Below are 18502 nucleotides of genomic sequence, written 5' to 3' on the forward strand. Positions count from 1 at the left end.
ATCGCTGATGTATCGGAGCTGGCCAATCAGAGGCGGGCAAATTCTTGCGGTTAGCTGTGAGCGAGGCTGTAGGGAGGGTCCTTCCCCTCCCGTTGTTGCTGCACGCGGAGCGGCGGGCGAGGGCGAGTAAAGGAGTAAAGGTTGTAGGCGCGTGCGTGAGAACGTGGGCAGCTCGAGCGCTGCAGAAGCTTGCCAATGAGAAGGTCGCGTGCAGCGCAACAGCCGACGCCGTGAGGGAGCAGGGGCGGGCTCGAGCTGAGGGGCCGCTCCTGAGGCGGACGAGGGGCTGGGCTGGCGCGAGTGCCTGAGCGCCAACCCCACGCTGCGGAGCCGAGTTTCCCGTGCGAACGGGGCCAGTCACTGGTCGCAGCCGTGAGCCGGAGCCGCTCTGCCGTTGCCGTGGGGCCGCGCTGAGAAACAGCCTGAGGTGAACAACCCCGTGCCAGAGTAGGTCCATGGAGGGAGCGTCCACACTGCAGTCAGCGAGGGGCTGCGGCTGGCTCCAGGGTTGTAATATTGCCCTGTGGACCTCCGAGGAAGGTCTTTTGCCCTACACTGCTCAGGGTAGGCTGTCGGGGCTCCAGCTGCAAGGCCAAGTCAGCGCCCCGGCTCTGAGACTCGGTGCGCTGGGTTTTTTAATTGCCCTGTAGATAGACTCTTAGTGACCAAGAGTGGCTAGGCCAGTGTCCAGCTCTATAGTCTCTGTCTGCACTGCAGACCAACCCTGGTCTTTTGACTCACATTTGAGCCCAAACCTGTCTTCTGTCCACATACAAATCAATCTGATTTGGGTTAGGAAGCACTCAGGACCTAAGTCCCAGCACCCTGCTAGAGGGGAGGGTCAGAGCTCAAGTCCCACTCTGACTCATGTCCAAGACCCTGTCATTTTCAATGCGGATGCAGCTACTGCTGCAGGCCTGACTCACCTCAGTGCAGTGCAGTATGGATGTGTTAAATTGACTGAGACCCCTAGGTCCAGCAATTGTAAACCCAGCTTTACAATGCAATGTAGATACTTAAGCCTGGGCATGGGACTCAGGCTTGTTCCCAAAGACCCAGGCTTAGCGTGAACTGTAGCCATAGATACCCTTTGTGCCGGGATTCTCAAAGTTCATCACACTTTGAGTCCCTTCTGACAACAAAAATTGCTATGCAACCCCAGGAGCAGGGAGCGAAGCCTGAGCCCTTTGGTTCAGGCTGGGGGGCCAAAGTCCAAGCCCCACCACCCAGTAGCAGGGGCCAAAACTGAAGCGCAGGGGCTTCAGCCCCAGCCAGAGGGCCTATAACCTAAGCCTCTCCACACAGGGCTGAAGCCCTCAGGCTTTGGCCTCAGCAAGTCTAAGTCAGCCCTGATGACCCCACTAAAACAGGGTTGTGACCACTTTGGGGTCCAGACCCATAGTTTGAGAACCGCTGCCTTAGTGGTTCTAGAAGTACATAGACCAGCCCATTCTTGTATCTCCACTCATGGCTCCTTTTTCACTGTAAAGTACTGTGGGACACTTATTATAGAATGAAAATTTTTCCAGCATTTACTAGTTATTTTCTATACTAATAAAAAGAGTTGGTATTACATAAGGTAGCTTAAGAAATGCTGACTTTCATAGTCCCTCACTTGTCACGTCTAGACAAAACACCACACTAGTAGCAGTACAATAGGGAACAGATTTATATTGGCCCACGGATGAAGTAGAGCAGGGTTCTCAACCTTTTTCTTTCTCTCTCCCCCCCCCCCCCCCAATAATAAAACTCCACATCCCACCTGTGCCACAACTCCTCTTTTTTTGCATATAAAAGCCAGGGCTGGTGTTAGGGGGTAGCAAGCAGGGCAGTTGCCTGGGGCCCTATGCTTTGGCTTCAGCCCAGGTGTCAGGGTTCAGGGCCCTGGACTTCAGCCCCATGCAGTGGGGCTTTGGTTTTCTGCCCTGGGCCCAGCGACTAACGCTGGCCCTCCTTTGAGGACCCCCAGAAACCTGTTCATGGCCACTCAGTAGGCCCTGGACCCCTGATTGAGAACCACTGGAGTAGATGACAGGTCTCTGCCATCTCAGGTCTTTCTGTTTCATGCCTTTCTATTTCAGATGCAGAGATTTGTTTTGTTTTTAAACAAACTATATTAGAAAGCAAGCAAGTTGCTTTTGTAGGATACTAACAAATGGGACTAGACTAGCATTGTCATATTTATCTGGCTGTTTCCCCATAGCTGTAAACTGCTTGTGTGAATACTTGCACTTCTACAAATAATTATTTGGAAAGCTGTTTATTGTGGCTGGCAGAAATATCTTGAATAGTCAGTTCATGAATTAAGGCTAAATAAACTAGAAGAAAAGGTTATAATGGAAAATGCATGGAGGGCAGCATTTCTTCTCAGAGGTTGAGATGTGGAATGCAGTAGAACCCCAGTTTTATGAACTAATAGAGAATTGAGTTCATAAAATTGAATTTATACACTTGAACATGTAAAAATTACAGTAAGGATGGTGCATACATTGCAGTATCATAGACTGCATTGCTTTTCTGCCTGTCAAACCACTGCTATGTGATTTCCAGTGGATTGAAGGCATCAAGATGTGAAAGGATGACTTCAGTTGGGTTATGTGATTCTGACCCCATCACGCCTTGTCCTGCCCCACGCAGGAGATATGATTTGTAATATTGGTGCTTGTGTAAAACAAAAAAAAAATATTGAGGTTCTGTATCCATCTACATGCAATAAGTTGTGATTTCTTCATAAACAGGGGAGGCTTAATAAAAAAACATCCTGTACAGAACTTCAGAATATGATACTTTAATAAGTTATTGTGGGCTCTGTTTGATGGGGGAGTGAACAGGAGGGTTACAAAGGAACAAGGTGCTTTGAAGCCACATTTCTTACATTCAGATTGTTTAGTTTACAGACTTGTTCAGAAAGGTGGACCACTTTTGATGTAGCCAGCTAGAATAACTAGTTCAGAGGCATTATGTTCACCATGCAAAAACAAGATAGTATACATTAATATGTAGAATAATTCAGTACCTTGAGCCAAATTATCTGCATCATATAACGTTGCATCACTTATTTTTAACCTCACTTTTCATTTTTAGATTTTGTGGTGGGGTACGGTGTGAAATCTAATAACTAGCCCAATAGTTTATATATTGTCTTTATTACTTACCTTTGTAATGCTAAATCATCACTGTTTTGGTGATACAACATTTTAAAACTAAAATTTAGAAAAAAGTCAAGCAATGCGGTCACTGTTCTTTACAATCTGTTGGAAATGTGTTTCAAAAAGTGCCAGCAACTCAGACATCAAACCTCATTTTATCCGTATTTTAATGAAAGTTTTCAAACTTGGCACTGGATCTACTTCTAAAGTTGTTCAGAAACTTCTTTCTTGCCATCAGCCTGTAGGCACCTTTCTTGACCGGTGTAATATGACTAGAGGACTCTAAAAAAACGAATGGGGAAAACCTAATACAATTTTAGGTCAGCACAACCAGGAAGAGGTTTCACTTACTTATCTGTATCAACCTGTAAACCGAAACACAGAGCTGTCTCTTTTCCTTTTGCTAAGGATAATACTGCATATAATGGTTCAGTATAAACAGCAGTGGTAATCTATGAAAACATTCACATTTGCCTACTAACTTCTGGGCTTATATCCACTGTAGGCTGCAACTTTTAGAGAGCAGTAATTACAATCAGGTTAGTTTGATTGGCAGCAGTACCTATTGTCTGCGTATGTGTGTGCATGCACATTTAGGGGAGAGGGAAAAGGACAAAGTAGAAGAAAGAAGCAATACAAGTGTAAGGGAGTGGACTCACCCCTGCAGCGCCTCCTGCTGGTCATCCATGGGAATTAGCTTTTCCACCATCCTGGAGCACCCCCTGTAGGCTGGTGATCTGCCTTACCGCTGTCCCCATGTCCCTCCCAGGACCCCAGTGCCCCTTTTCTGGTTTATTGCTCCCCTGGCAGTACCCCTACACTTTGGGTCTCCTCACCCAGGGGAACGCCCACCTACTAACCCCATCTCAGCTCAGTGTAAGGCTCCCACCAGTCACCATCTAGCCCCACTCCCTAGGGCAGACTCAAGTATACTCCACTCATCACAGGTCAGGTTGTTTTGGACCTGCTGCCTCTCTATAGCTGGGATGCCCCTCTGCAGCCCCGGTACTGGTCTTAGGCCCTCAGCTAGGCCCACAGTCTGGGGCTTTCCTAGACCAGAGCTCCCCAGCTCCTCTAGCCTTCCCCCAGCTCTGCTCCACTCCCAGTACCCTGCTCAGCTCCCTAACAGCCAGGCCCTTCTCTCTCTCTACAAGCAGAGAAAGTCCTGAGCTTCTTGCTGTCCTGGCCTTCTTATAAGGCCCAGTTAGTCTGTTTGTGGCATGGCCCCAGCTGCAGCCACTTCCGCCAATCAGCCGGGCTTTGCTGCCTTCCCCAGCCCTCTGCAATGCTTTTCCAACCCCTTAGGGCAGGAGTGGGTGACCACCCTGCTATAACAAGTAATACCACTTTTTTTTGTGCTGTTCAATAATTTTATAAAACATAGTAAAGTTATGCATATTTTGGGATTCTGATGACATCATAAGCCACCATGATACAGTTATATTTTCTGCATTTTTCTTCTCATTCATGGATATATGTATGTGGGGAATGGTATTGGGGTTCAAAGATTCCTGACCCTTCTGATTATAGTGAGATACACAAGATTGCTCACTACAGGTCAAACAGTTTATCCTCTTACTTATGATTCACAACAAAAGATTTCATTATTATAACAGCAACCAAAGTTAATGTGCATTTTACCACTTTGAATATAGTATGTCTTGCTACATAGTGGTCCTTAAGAAGGAGGTTTGCATATAATGGAGACTTGTGTGACCATGAGCAAGTTATTTAATTGCGCTCTGCCTCAATTTCCTTCATGGCTAATATAAGGATATTACCAGTTCACAAGGTTGTGAGACTATATTCATGTCTATAAATGTTTATAAAACTCTTTTGATTGAAGGCAGTACAGAAATGCAAAATATTAAGTAGAAGTAGTGGGAATATAGCTGAAGTGTACATTTATAATATTTTCCAGTTAAACAGTTTATATTCTGAAAAATGAATCTATAAAATTTGCAATTTAGGATTTCATATTTACTGTCAGTGCCTTGCATGTCAAATCTGCTCAGTTTGCAAGTCAAAAAGTGATTTTTCTAAAATATGCAGCAAATTCATTCTGGCATCTGAAAATCCAAGCTCAGCTCTTTTCATCACCAGTAATAAAAAAAATTTAGTTAGACTTTGGGTGACAATTTTGTTAATGAACTACTAAGGCTACACTACATCTCCGTCTTAAATAGCAGTTTTGGCTCTGAAAGCATGTCAAGAGTAGAAAAGTTGGTTCTGTTAGGAAAGAAGTATGACTCACATGTATTGAATAAAATGGTGCCATTTTGCAGTTACTTCACTGTAAAAGGCAAGGATCCAATTTTTTTCCTCCTCCTTTATATCTTGTGTAGCCATTTACACTTTGCAAAGTGAATGTTAAGTGCTACCACTGCTGTAATAGATAGGAGAGTTCTGATTTGGCAGCATTTTGCATCCACTCTGTAAAGATTCAAAATGCTGCAGAAGGCAGTGGAGAATTAAATCCATTATTTGCTTTATGGCCTATTGTCTATGCTATTTTTTTCATAATTTTGAAATTAAGGCAAACAGATCTGCTATTTACTGAGTATTTCTCTCTATATGCATAGATTTAGGTTTTCTGTATTCTTTCAAAGAGAATAAAAATTTGATCACAATGTGCAAAAATTTGTAGCCAGTTTAATTACTGTGCATTTCTTTTAAAAAATGATTTTATAAAAGTGAATCTCTCCAAAACATCTACTAGGAATAAGGTCAAAGCTTTGCTATGTTTTTATTGTGCTTTATGTAATTTAGGGAAACATAACTATATCCTTTTAAATAGTTATCAGTGGGGATATTGACAACCTTAAACCTAGCAGTTAACAGAGAAAGAACTACATTTTTAGCTTTTAACATGTAATGATATAAAAATATGGCTCAAATTAAATTGAAGGTTTCTGTGAACTTTACATGTTACCAGAGTGGTGCTGCAGGATTAGAAAGGGCTGGTCTACACTGGGGGGGAGGCGGGGGAATCGATCTAAGATACGCAACTTCGACTTCAGCTATGCTATTCACATAGCAGAAGTATCTTAGATCGATTTACCTCTCGTCCTCACGGCGCGGGATCGACGTCCGCGGCTCCTCCTGTCGACTCTGCTACCGCCATTCGCGCTGGTGGAGTTCCGGAGTCCACGGGAGTGCATTCGGAGATAGATATATCGCGTCTCATCTAGACGCGATATATCTATCAATCCGTGAGAAATCGATCGCTGCCCGCCAATACGGCGGGTAGTCTAGACATACCGTTACGATACCATAGTTATGCTGATCAGAAGACTTGTGAAAGCTTTTTAATGTGGCAAACATGTAATTTATAGTAGTAACACTCCAGGTTTAACTCCAATATATCACTTACCAAATTCCCATAAAATGGATTTCCCAAGATTTCCATTTTTAATCCATAGAAATTGATCTAGCTGCCATGTAGACAAAAAGCAAGGACAGCACAGTGCTAAGTGGGTGCTTTTCATTCTGGAATTTAAGAAATTTGGTATTTTAAATTAATCAATTTGGACACACTGATTCTGGTAAGATATTGAATGTAATGTAACATTTTCAAATTAAAATGTTATTTGAAATTACTGTAATATCTCTTGTAGCATATTAATTATTCTTACAATGATTTCTCTTACCTTATAGTTTGTGCCAGTACTTGTAAACCAAATTTGCCTCACTAATGTCCTCCTGAATACTATACATTAAACTGTAGCTAGTTTGCAGCAACAATTTATTCACCTCAATTACAAAACACTTCCAACTCTGAATTTGTATACAGAGAAACAAATAAATTTGACCTGTGTTCATGCAGAAATGTTTAATAGGATAAATGAAGTGTATTCTAAACAAAATGAAAACATTGCTGAAGAAAAGTGATTTAATGTAATTTCTCAAAAGGACCTTTGTGAAGTCTTGTGTCTCTTAAAACAAATGTTCAACATACACGAATGTACAGGGATAAAATCTTTCTGTAATTATATGCACTTCTGTAGTGCTTTCCACACAAGCACCTCTAGGTGTTTTACAAACATTAATAGAGATGGAACAAATAAATCACAAAGCTTACGTGACCACGTTTGCTCTTTTCCTGTTCATCAATTGTCCACAAACAAGAAAATTCTCAATTTTTCATTAACTGAAGTTAATTACAACATAAAAGGGCCATTAATAAGGTTGAATCAAAATTTACTTTCATATTTGAATGACAGATCAGTTTTTTCAGTAGATCTCATCATTAATGAATTTAGCTTCACAACACACTTTTAAAGTACATCAGTATTACAAAGGGAATTGAGACAAAAAGGATCAAATTCTGATAGCCGTTGGAGGTTACTGTATATTACACTAGTGAAAATGAGATTAGAATTTAGTAAGAGAAGTGTGGGGCTCCATTCAAAACTTGTTTAATCAATTGACTTCAGTGGGCTTAGTGGATTAGACTCTATTTTTTTGAATGCTACACAGGCAGTCTGTGGCAGAGCTGAAAAAATCAAAGTGATCAGAAACTATATTTTCAGTTACTTGGAAAAAATTCACTACAATTCTGTATTTTCCCAACAATGCATTTTTAAAAGCATTCTCATTTTGTTCTAGTAAATGATCCTGATTTATATGTTGCTTACAGTATAGTAGTAGGATTCAAACACACTTTTGCTGAACTGAATGGCAAAACTCTTAGGGAGAACAAGATTAGGCCCTTCATATTTAAAGTTTTCAGGCTTGATTTAAGCTGAGAACCAACCTGGAAGTTTTAGCACTTCATTAGTGGTCCTTGGAGAAAAGGCACTGCGCACTTGTGCAAAGTATTTGTTGGCTTGATAAAGGATTACTATGAGAGAGACAAGGTGAGTGAGGTAACATCTTTTATTGGACCAGCTTATGTGGTGAGCAAGGCAAGGTTTCAAGCCACACAGAAGAAGAGCTCTATGTCTTCTCTCTACCCTTACCTCTCTACTATCCTGAGACCGACCCAGCTACAACTACACTCCACAGAAAGAACTGCTATGTCAGACTTCATTGTTATCAAAGTAAAATATGAAGATTTGAGAAATATGTTTTAGTTATAAATGAAAACAGGATATAATCTAAGCATTGCTGGTGACTGTTGGCTTTACACTCTCTAGTTCATGGCATATTAGGGAAATGGCAGCAGCACCCTCCCCGAGGATTCTGAAGCATCTTTTGGAGAGTTTGTCATATTAATTTTCTTTTGAAATGAAGTGGCTTTTATTTCAGCTAGCAGTTGTGTGTCTGATAGGAATCAGCTTTCTTCAGCAATGGGTTTGGGTCCCATGGTGCTGGGATGTTTATAATGTGGTAGAAAGTTTCACCATTGAACTGAAGAATATCCAGTGAAAAAACATGATAAAGAGATGCCAGTAATCAATTGTATAATACCCATTGTCCAAGTGGCCCTCCTGCATCCCATTAAAGCTTAAAAAAGTTCACTGCTCAATCCCAAATATCACTAACAATGCCAGAAACATGATGGCAACCAGACCATATTGTATTTATTAAGTTTAACATATGAAGAGACAAATATGACTCATATACTGTTTCTCATGTTAAAAGCATTGGAGAGATATTAACTAGTTAATTACTCTCCTACCTCACAGGGGTGCTGTAAGGATTAAGTGTTTTCATTACATTATAGATGAGAAGATAGCCAGAAAGGTGAAGTGGCTTGCCCAAGGCCATATTTCAGGTTAGTGGCAGACTCAGATTAGAACTTGGCTCTGACAGAGTTCCAGTTCCTATGTGCATTTTTCCAGGCTATGCTGCCTGCCAGCCTTGGGGTCAGTAGGTGTGACAGACACACTAGAGAACATACATTACTGAGAGAACTCAGAATAGAGGTACACTTGGGTTGCATTCCACTTCTGTTGTGGGTATGATGTAGGAGTTTGACAGGACGATAAAGATGTCATAAAAGAAAAGAATGAGCTCAGTGGTTTGCAGTCACAAGTTACTAATTGGGGTTTTACTTACTTTGCTGTAATACCTTCAAATTGCTACTAGCAAATATTTTAGCACCTAGAACATCAAAACTGTATTTTTCTCCTTGGGGGAAACAGGAGGAAGGACACTTTATTTGAGAATACCAAGAGTAGAGATAAAAAACATATGTAGTGTTTTTATGGGCAGCATATTTCTTTTTATGCCTGTAATAAAAGAGTAATATCATTCTGAGCTACAGTCAGCATTTTTCCTAGCAGTTTATGAAAGAGTTCACTGAATCAAATGAGATTTGGTCTACATACATTATCTACTTTTAAAAAAATCGTGCAGGATGATTATATAAATCCTCAGTCTGATTCTTCAGGAATTATCTGTTCCTTTGTTCATAAACCTAGCCCTGTAAATGCAATGATAGTTGCACTGAGAGCTGGGTTGGAAACTGAGTAAGGAAATTACTGCAGACATAAATGCAGTGGAAATGAACATGGTACCTTTGAAGTGTCACCTGAAACAGATTAATGTGAATTTTAGAAACAACAAATTTATCCAGGAACATTGGGGAGGGGTGGGACCGGATCCTTTAGGTCCAGTATTGCTGCAAGTCTGAATTTAGCTGTCACTATTAATAAATCACAGCTAAGAGTATGAAAGTTTTAAACTGGTATGATTTGTTGTTCAGATGTTTTGGTCTTGTCTGTTTCACTCTAGATTTATTGACAAAGGTCATGTTGGAAGCCTGCTGTATGGTTTTTCTTCTCCTTTTCTGCTATCAAGTTGCCTCAGCAGAAATTCACAGAGAAGGACATTATGTTGCTGCTGTGTATGAACATCGACCCATACTGAATCCTAACCCAGCAACCCTGACTGATCGACGCTCTGCATTAGAGTTGATGAGCAGAAACCTATATATATATGAAGAGCAAGTAATAGCTGCAGCCAAACAGGTCAGAAAATATGTCCACAGCTTAGTGGCCATCTTAAGTTGTATCTAACACGTTCTAATTATTGAGAACAATCTTTTCAAACTTGGATGCCTAAAGTTAGCCAACTAAACCTATATATTAAGTATATTTAGGCACTTAAACAAGTGGCCTGGTTTTTGGAGATCCTGAACAGCCAGCAACTCTTATTAACTTCAGCGGCTCTGAAAAGAAGGCCACTCATGAAGGTGCTTAACTTCAAGTACTCAAGTTTTGGGAAAAAAAGACACAATTATTAAATAAAAATGGAAGAGAGATCTTTTTCTGTAAGAATCCAGGACCTACCTGATCCCTTAATCGAAGAACCTCTTAAGGGAGGAGTGTCATAACAACTCCTCTTCTCTTTCCTAGATCTTCATTCAAACACCCCACAGAACATTACTCCTTTCCTTCACTTCTTTCTTCGATACCTGTGCATGTTGGATGCACACACAGCTAGAGTGGAATCGACATGAGCAAACACTTGAAAAAGAATGGAAGTTCAACAGTTTTTGTTATATAGAAACAGAGGCCCAGGCTCTTGTACTAAAAGGGGTGTGGTCCTAGAAAGATTGCAGAAAGGTCTTCTCTGGTACACCCTGTGGAGCCATGACACAACCATCCTGAGTGTGAGCCAAGAGAACACACACAATCACCTTTTTAATATGTGCACAATCTGCTGTGAATGGTGCCTTATTTTGGTAACTTATGGGTAGAGCTTACGTTATGGGCAGAGTTTGAATGAGTACTGCCATTTTTTTCTTAATTTGACCTGTGTCCACAATGTAAGGTGCCTGCTGATGTATAGGTTAATGTACATTTTAAAGTAAATAATTTAAGATGCTTTCTACAATGCTACCTAAAAAGGCAAGAAATGCTCGCTCTATGGTCAACCTAACACACTCAAGCAACCTTTACTTTTGTTTGTATGGCACCTTACCACCAAGAGGTCCCATTTTGCTTTCCTTGTTAGCATTGGATCATTTTTGGCTACAAGATATGTGTTTGTTTTGCTTACAGGGGGCACAGATCATTGTTTTTCCTGAAGATGGAATCCATGGCTTCAACTTCACTAGAGAGACCATTTACCCCTATTTGGAGTTTGTTCCATGTCCCCAGTCTGTGAAATGGAATCCATGCAGAGAGCCACATTTGTTCAGCGATACAGAGGTATAGGTATTAAAATCACCTACTGTGCAAGTGCAGTGAACAACAGAGGATTTATACTCCAGGTGGAGAACAAACAGGAGGAGCCAAGGAGCTCTTAAAATGTAATTAGCCCTAGTTTAAAGAAGTAACCAAGAAAATATTTCATAAGGACCAAACTGTTCCCAGTCACTCCCCATTTACCCTGGAGTAGCTGTGTTACCTTAAAGAATTATTCTGAATTTATACCAGCATAACTAAGATCAGTATGTGGCCTTAAGTAAGCAAAACTGATTCCACATAGACAGTTTGTGAAAATTGTTACTGTGGCCTCTGGGTTTCTAAAGCAGCAAACTGTGAAACTTTGGTGTCAGTGTTTAATAGGACACGTTAATAATGGTTTGTTTTTTTATTCCGACTAAAACAATAGTCATATGTAAGAGATGCATGGAGAGTTTCCCTCTAGAGTAGACACTCTCATTATTTATGGTTTTACTGAAAGCAATTAACACACTAGATTAAACATTCCTTCACTCCTGTTTTTTAAAACTAAAGAACATTATCAGAATAACCAGAAATAGCTCCAAAATACTCAGATTTGCGTACAACAGATGGTTTGATTAACATGACTGGTTGCATAACCAAATATAGAGTTAAAACCTGCTGATCGTATTCACACAAGTGACCACAGTGGGCCACAATCCTTGGTATAATGCCACTGAAATTAATGCTGTTAGACCAAAGATGAAGCTGACCAGTGATTTCAGTGGGACTACTCTGTTGGTAAAGGGAGCAGGATTTGGCCCACAGTTTACATCGGAAAGTGGATTTTCTGACTCTCACAAGAATCTCAAATTGTTCTGAAACTGGTTCTATTAATAAACAAAGATCAGTTTAAAACGAATATAAAAATAGTATCTTCCCACTCAACTAGTCCACTTCTTGTATGAATACAGAGTTGTATCTACCAACTTGAGTTAACACAAGTATGTTTTAGCTGCTTTTCACTTCTGTTAGCCCTGAAGGAATCAACACAACAGAGAGGGAGCATGAGTCAGCGTACGTGCGCTGTGTTCTATTCTGGCATGTGCAACAGAATTACTAACTATGCTCCAATTGAACCATCAGATTCTGCCTTCAGTTACTCTTGTGCAACCACAAAGAACTAATAGGGTTGCACAGGTATTAATGAGGCAGAATTTGAAGACCTGGTGAATTTACAGGTATAACCGAGCGCATAATTTGCCCCACAAAATCTTTATTACTGGTGATACATGCAAGATGGAAAGAACCTAGCTTGACTTTCAGATTCCATGTTGAGTTTGCAGGGCTGGCAGCTAGAAAACTTAAAAAAAAAAACTTACAGATTGGGCAAACTTGAGATGAAGTCATTGAAATACACGTATGGGAACAAAAGATGTTTTTCTTTAAATATAAAATTATATTTAAAGATAATGCCTAATAGGGCCTATTGTCTTCAAGGAGAGGAACAAAGCAAGCTAAAAACGTAGCTCACTCTATTCCCAGCCATTATATTACTCATGTCATCGAACACAACTTTAGTGCAATAGGTAAACTTTTGACCGGTATTTTACTGAAGTTTAGTGTTCAGAAAAAAGATTAATATAAATAATCCAAATATAACTAAGCTGTAAGGATACATCTGTTTACCCCAAAATGGCCAATAAAAGACTTACAGCCGAGAAGGAAACCTTTTCCTACAAGCATCACTACCAAGTATTTTCTTGAAACAAACTGGATGAAATTAAGGGCATTTATTTAAAATTTTTCATGGCCGAAATAAAAATCTCAGTAATAGTTTTAGTTTTTATTGCTCTGTCATTTTTCCATAATTAAAAACTAAGAACTATCAGTTCAATCCACTGCTGCCCTAAGTTCAGATTTGTGTTCTTCAGTTGCTTACAGTGTTCTGTTATTTTGGGCCTGATGAGCCACAACACAATCTCCAATTGCCCCAGCAAGCAATTGCAGATGCAGATCCTCGTAATTATGCTTCTCATAGCTGAGTGCACCCACAAATCAGTTACACTGTCAAGGAAGTGCTTTCATTGGGCCCTCATTATTTGCTGACATAATTGCACCCACAAAACTGGAGGACATTTCTGAAAAATAAGGCCCTTAAAGTAAGGGAATGTTTTTTTTTTCTTCAATGACTAAATACTGTGAATAAAACCCCATTTAAGTGTTTCTAAATTGTTTTGGACATCATGAGACATTCAAGTCAGAAATAATGTGCCTTTTCTATAGAAAGGACCTGCCCTAATCAGTCAACAATTTCACCAAACACTTATTTAATTTTTCCACAAATGCTGAAATCTTAATATTTTTGCAAATGCAGAGTGAATAATCTCAAGAGGTTTGACATACACCATGTTTGATAAAATAAGAAATATCCACACATTGTGAAATGCTTACGTATTCCTAAACTGTTTCTCCAGGTTCTTCAGCGACTGAGCTGCATGGCACTGAGAAGCAAAATGTTCCTAGTGGCAAACATAGGAGCTAAGCAGCCCTGTGAGTATAATGATCCTCTCTGCCCACCTGATGGGAGATACCAGTTTAATACTGATGTGGTATTCGACGCCAGTGGAACTCTGGTAGCCAGATACCGCAAACAAAACCTGTATTTTGAATATGCTTTCAATACGCCTCCAGAGGTTGATCATGTGCTTTTTGATACACCTTTTGCTGGCAAGTTTGGCATGTTCACTTGCTTTGATATACTCTTCTACGAGCCTGCGGTAAGCCTTATCAAGAAATACAATGTGAAGCAGGTTGTGTATCCAACTGCATGGATGAACCAGCTCCCACTCCTGTCTGCTATAGAATTTCAACAAGCTTTTGCAACTGCTTTTAATATCAATGTTTTGGCAGCTAATATCCACCACCCTACATTGGGTATGACAGGTAGTGGCATATACACACCGTTAAAGTCTTTCATCTACCATGATATGGAAAGTCGTGATGGCAGACTTATCGTAGCAGAGATCTCCGTGATGACACCAGAGCATGAACCCCATCTGGAGAGCAATGCAGGACCCGGGAAGGGCATTGAATACCCCCACAACAATTTTGCAAGCCTTCCCATAGATGATCGGATTTGCAATAAGGAACAAAAGGCCCACTGGTGGGTAGCAGAAAAGGAAGACAAAGAAGCCCCTCTGATATTTTACAGGGAGATGATGTATGACAATTTCACTCTGGTTCTTGTATGGGGAATGAAAGGGGAGCTCCAGGTTTGTGCCAACACCCTCTGTTGTTATTTAAGTTACCAGAGACCTACTATATCTGATGAATTATATGCTTTGGGTGTCTTTGATGGGCTTCATACAGTCCATGGCACATACTATGTTCAGGTTTGTGCCTTAGTGAAGTGTGGTGGCCTCAGCTATAGCACCTGTGGGCAGGAGGTCACAGATGCCACTGCTTTGATAGATTTTCAGCTGGGGGGAAATTTTAGTACTTCCTATATCTTTCCTCTACTGCTTATGTCTGGTATGAAGCTAGACTTCACTGATCACTTGGGTTGGAAAAACAACTACTACTTCATGAGCAAAAGCGGACCATCCTCTGGTTTAGTGACAGCTGCTTTGTATGGACGATGGTATGAGAGGGACTAATGCAGATTTGACCAGAAATCAAGTGCCCAAATTTTCAAACTAGGCTCCTAAAATAAATGGCCTTTTCAGAGGTGCTGAATACCCGCACCTTTTAGGACTTCAATTATGTATGCTTAGAACATGACTTATTAGACTTCCAAGTTTGAACATATTGACCAAAGTGCCCAAGACTGTAATGAACTCCTCCAGAAACTAAGAACTATCAAAAATCTCACCACCTTCTGCTCCAAGTGGAAGTCCCATTTCTTTCACCTTGCCTTCTCTAACAAACATAGCAGTTTGTGGGCATGTATGTGTATTTTATATTAATTTATTACCATTATAGATTCCAAAATAAAACAGTCCATCTATATACATACACAAATCTCTGTGGGAGAGGATGTCAGGATGCCTCATATACTAGTGATGAGCACAGCATAGGAACTTATATAGAAGAGAACCAAATCTAGAACATTCCTTAATATAATGGGAAATAAACTCTGATATGGCAACTAAGAATACTGAGCAGTTTTAAAATGTAATAAAATCAAATTGAGGGAGGTATCCCTGCTCAGCCCTGCCAAATTTCCCAAGGTAACTGCACCTCTGACGCCTGCATAGCCTCCTTGAGAGCACCCCACTATTAGGTTTCAGGCCTCTAGCCATCATGTTTCTCAGAGCGGAACCCACCAGCAATGCTCTTCCTCCTGACCAGTGACTCAGGCTGCAGACTCTTGTAATTCACTGTGATTAGCTCAGTAAGTCTAATTCAGCACCTGCAGTCCTGTTCTCTCAGGGGCAATGACAGGGTTAACCAGTGACCAGCCAACTTTCATAAAACAGGCTTGTTTATTCAAAACACAAGCACTAAGGAGAAAAACACAATAAGCAACTTATATGCAGGTGCAGCAAATGAGGCAGTCCATGAGGGTCTCCATGTGGAAGATGGATAGGACTGAAGTATTCCAGGCCCTTTCTACAAGGCCTGTCTCTCTTGGTCAGTTTCATGTCAGTTCTTGGCTTGAATGCCAGTTACTTATCTCCTTAGGTCAGGGTGTTTACTTTATACTTTCTGAAAAGTCCTTTATGTCCTTAGGCTTCTTGAATCAGGCCAAGCCAGAGCAAGCGATTTCCCCAGGGGATGAAACTGCCAGAGACTTGTTACCTTCATTAGGGATGTGCATTAATTACCCCTCAATGGTTTTAGTCCCTGTCAGAAGAATCTTTTAGCTCTCCCGCTGAGCCAGAAATTCAGTAATTAGCCAGCCCATACAGATACACTTAACATTTATAAAATCAGTACAAATCTTTGAATAGTCTCAGTGTCCATAGCTTGTTGAATGCCCACAACAGGGACACTTGTTAAAACCATCATGAAGATGTTGCCCTTCAGAGACTGATGTTTCAGATCCCTACCATATCTTGTTTGTTTAAACTGTTCATAGATCTAAAACGTGACTTCACTCTGTCATGTTTGTTCAGAAATAAATAAGAGCTTTGCCTGTCTCTAACACCTGACCAGAAGGGAAATTCACTTAGTTGTCCTTATTGGCTTGAATCTTGAGATAATTAGGAAATCTTGTTTAATTCAATTCATTCTCAATTGCCTAGAGAATAAAACTCCACACACTTCACCATTTGAGAGCCAACTTGTGAATTTTTTTTATTTCACTTGCCTAAATCTGCACAGCAGCTCATTTGGTACTTCCATTCAAGCTTTAATGGAGAAAAATGGTGAGAATGTAAGATGGCTACTCTTTTTTTTAAAAGACTATTTAATGACACTGCATTGCTATTAATATAGCCGGAAGCACCCATGAGACTGCATATTGTTAAGACTACAGTCTTTATAATGACATACCCAAGTGCTTCAAGGATTTCTCTCTCAGCCAGGGTTTGAAATTGCTAAGAAATAAAAGCAAGCCTAGACTGTCAGCAGCTCTCTTCTGCATCACATAAAATGAACCAGAATACACTGAAAGCTTGAACCACTTAGGTTTAGTCACTGTCAGACCCAGAATGCTAAGAGATTGTTTTGAGAGTCTGCACTTTTGTCTCAAAGTAGTTAATTCATATCTTCGTCTTTATCTTCTTCCCTCTCATGCCACAGTAATATTTTAAAGGTCAGTTCTGAAGCCAAAAAATACCTCAGTGGAAGGATTTTTGTCCTTTACTGCTCCTGTCACATACAGAAAGGGAGCCTCAAATTTGCTTTCTAAATCATCATCAGAAACATCAGGCCGTTACATAAACTGCAGAGGGACGGGATGCTGTTTCCTAGACTGAAATTTTAGACTAGGATTTTCATCATCCTCTCCCCCTCAGGCATGGAGAGAGCTGTAGTTCAGATGACCGGCATGGGTGTTGTTACTATTCAGTTCCCCCAGCCAAAGGAGAGAACCTGATACTACCCGAAGCAATGGAAAAAAACATTTGGTCCCATAGTAGAGTTCAAGATTAGGAAAACCCATGTCATCATCATCATTATTATTTACAGAGTTAAAATTAGAATAATTATTTCAAATAAATATAAATGTTTGAGAGTTTGTTGCTCTTACAGTTAAGATCTGCTGTCAATTTCTTTAATTGGCTTTATATTTTTTTATATGTGATTAAGAATTATTCCATGATATTTAAGACCTTTGTTGTCAGCTTATAAAAGACCAGCCCTGTTTAATGAATTCCTTTTCTATCTGATTTTGCACAAAATACTGACTGTAGATTAACGTTATTTTTGAATCCTGACTTGATATCATTATTGCCCAATTGTAGCATGTATTTCTGGAACACAACTTATGGGATCAGACAGTTAAAGCAACATGTCGTCAATAGAGAGGAATACAAGGGGGGAGTATCACCAGTTGGAATAGCTATTATTTGGGAATTTAAATGAATCATGTAAGGCAAAGGTTTCAAAAACTAGAATAAAATAGAGAGATAGCAGGTAAGCTTAGTGGTGCTGCTTAGTCATTCAAAGATGCAGAGTCGTTAATCAAGGCAGGCACAAGGAGCATAGAAAAAATATATCCAGTTTTGACTCACTTTCTATTTTAATATTTATTAGCTTGTGTCTTTTGATATTAAAATAGATATTGATTAATAGAGAGGTTGAACCCAGGAAAAGAAATCCTCTCCCAATAAAGAAGCTCTGATAAAACAATGCTACCACTGGTCTGCCAAAAATACTAGTTCTAAAGAACTGTTTCAATGTAATTTTTTCTATGGCTGGAACAAGAAATTTGTGTTTTGCTGAATTATTGCATTATACATTCCATCCAAACTGCTAGGGTTTCTGGGATAAGACAGGCAGGGTATTTACATTTGAAAACAATTATTGGGCTGATGAATTTGAGAACAAGAGAACTATCTGAAAAGTTGGTATTTCATTGTGTTTGACTTTTGCAACAGGTTCATGACGACTTTGGAAGACAATATTTTCTCATTATTAATGTGATCAGAATATCAAAATAATATGGCAGCATTGTTCAGCTTCTTCCCACAGGTTCCCAGTTCCACCCTTCACAGCTACTTAGGAGCTGGCATAAAGGAAAAGACCACTGGGCCATTAAGATCCATAGCCAGCCTGACAGTATGGTTTGACCATTCTTTTATGCCTACATATGCAGTGCTATCCCATTACTTATATTACAGTAGC

At 40.2% G+C, this 18502-nt stretch overlaps 1 protein-coding gene across 3 annotated transcripts; it reads left to right on the forward strand.

The window, feature by feature from the left end:
- Window positions 1-83: 83 nt before the first annotated feature.
- Window positions 84-17452, forward strand: BTD (biotinidase). Of its 3 annotated transcripts, none has more exons than XM_032801149.2 (4): window positions 84-447; window positions 9831-10066; window positions 11102-11251; window positions 13687-17452. In XM_032801149.2, the coding sequence occupies exons 2-4, from the start codon at window positions 9848-9850 to the stop codon at window positions 14866-14868; spliced, it is 1551 nt and encodes a 516-aa protein (XP_032657040.1). In that variant the 5' UTR covers window positions 84-447; window positions 9831-9847; the 3' UTR covers window positions 14869-17452. The 3 variants fall into 3 exon arrangements, with proteins under 3 accessions (XP_032657040.1, XP_032657042.1, XP_074918530.1); XM_032801151.2 differs by having other exon boundaries at window positions 98-140; XM_075062429.1 differs by lacking the exon at window positions 84-447 and having other exon boundaries at window positions 7586-10066.
- Window positions 17453-18502: the final 1050 nt, after the last annotated feature.

This window comes from Chelonoidis abingdonii, chromosome 2 (genome assembly GCF_003597395.2).
Source record: "Chelonoidis abingdonii isolate Lonesome George chromosome 2, CheloAbing_2.0, whole genome shotgun sequence".
NCBI lineage: Eukaryota > Metazoa > Chordata > Testudines > Testudinidae > Chelonoidis > Chelonoidis abingdonii.

Coding starts and splice junctions, on each gene's coding strand:
- BTD (XM_075062429.1), top strand. CDS start 9,767: ATGAAAGTTTTAAACTGGTATGATTTGTTGTTCAGATGTTTTGGTCTT. Junction 10,067..11,101: donor TAATAGCTGCAGCCAAACAG/GTCAGAAAATAT, acceptor TTTTGCTTACAG/GGGGCACAGATCATTGTTTT. Junction 11,252..13,686: donor ATTTGTTCAGCGATACAGAG/GTATAGGTATTA, acceptor CTGTTTCTCCAG/GTTCTTCAGCGACTGAGCTG.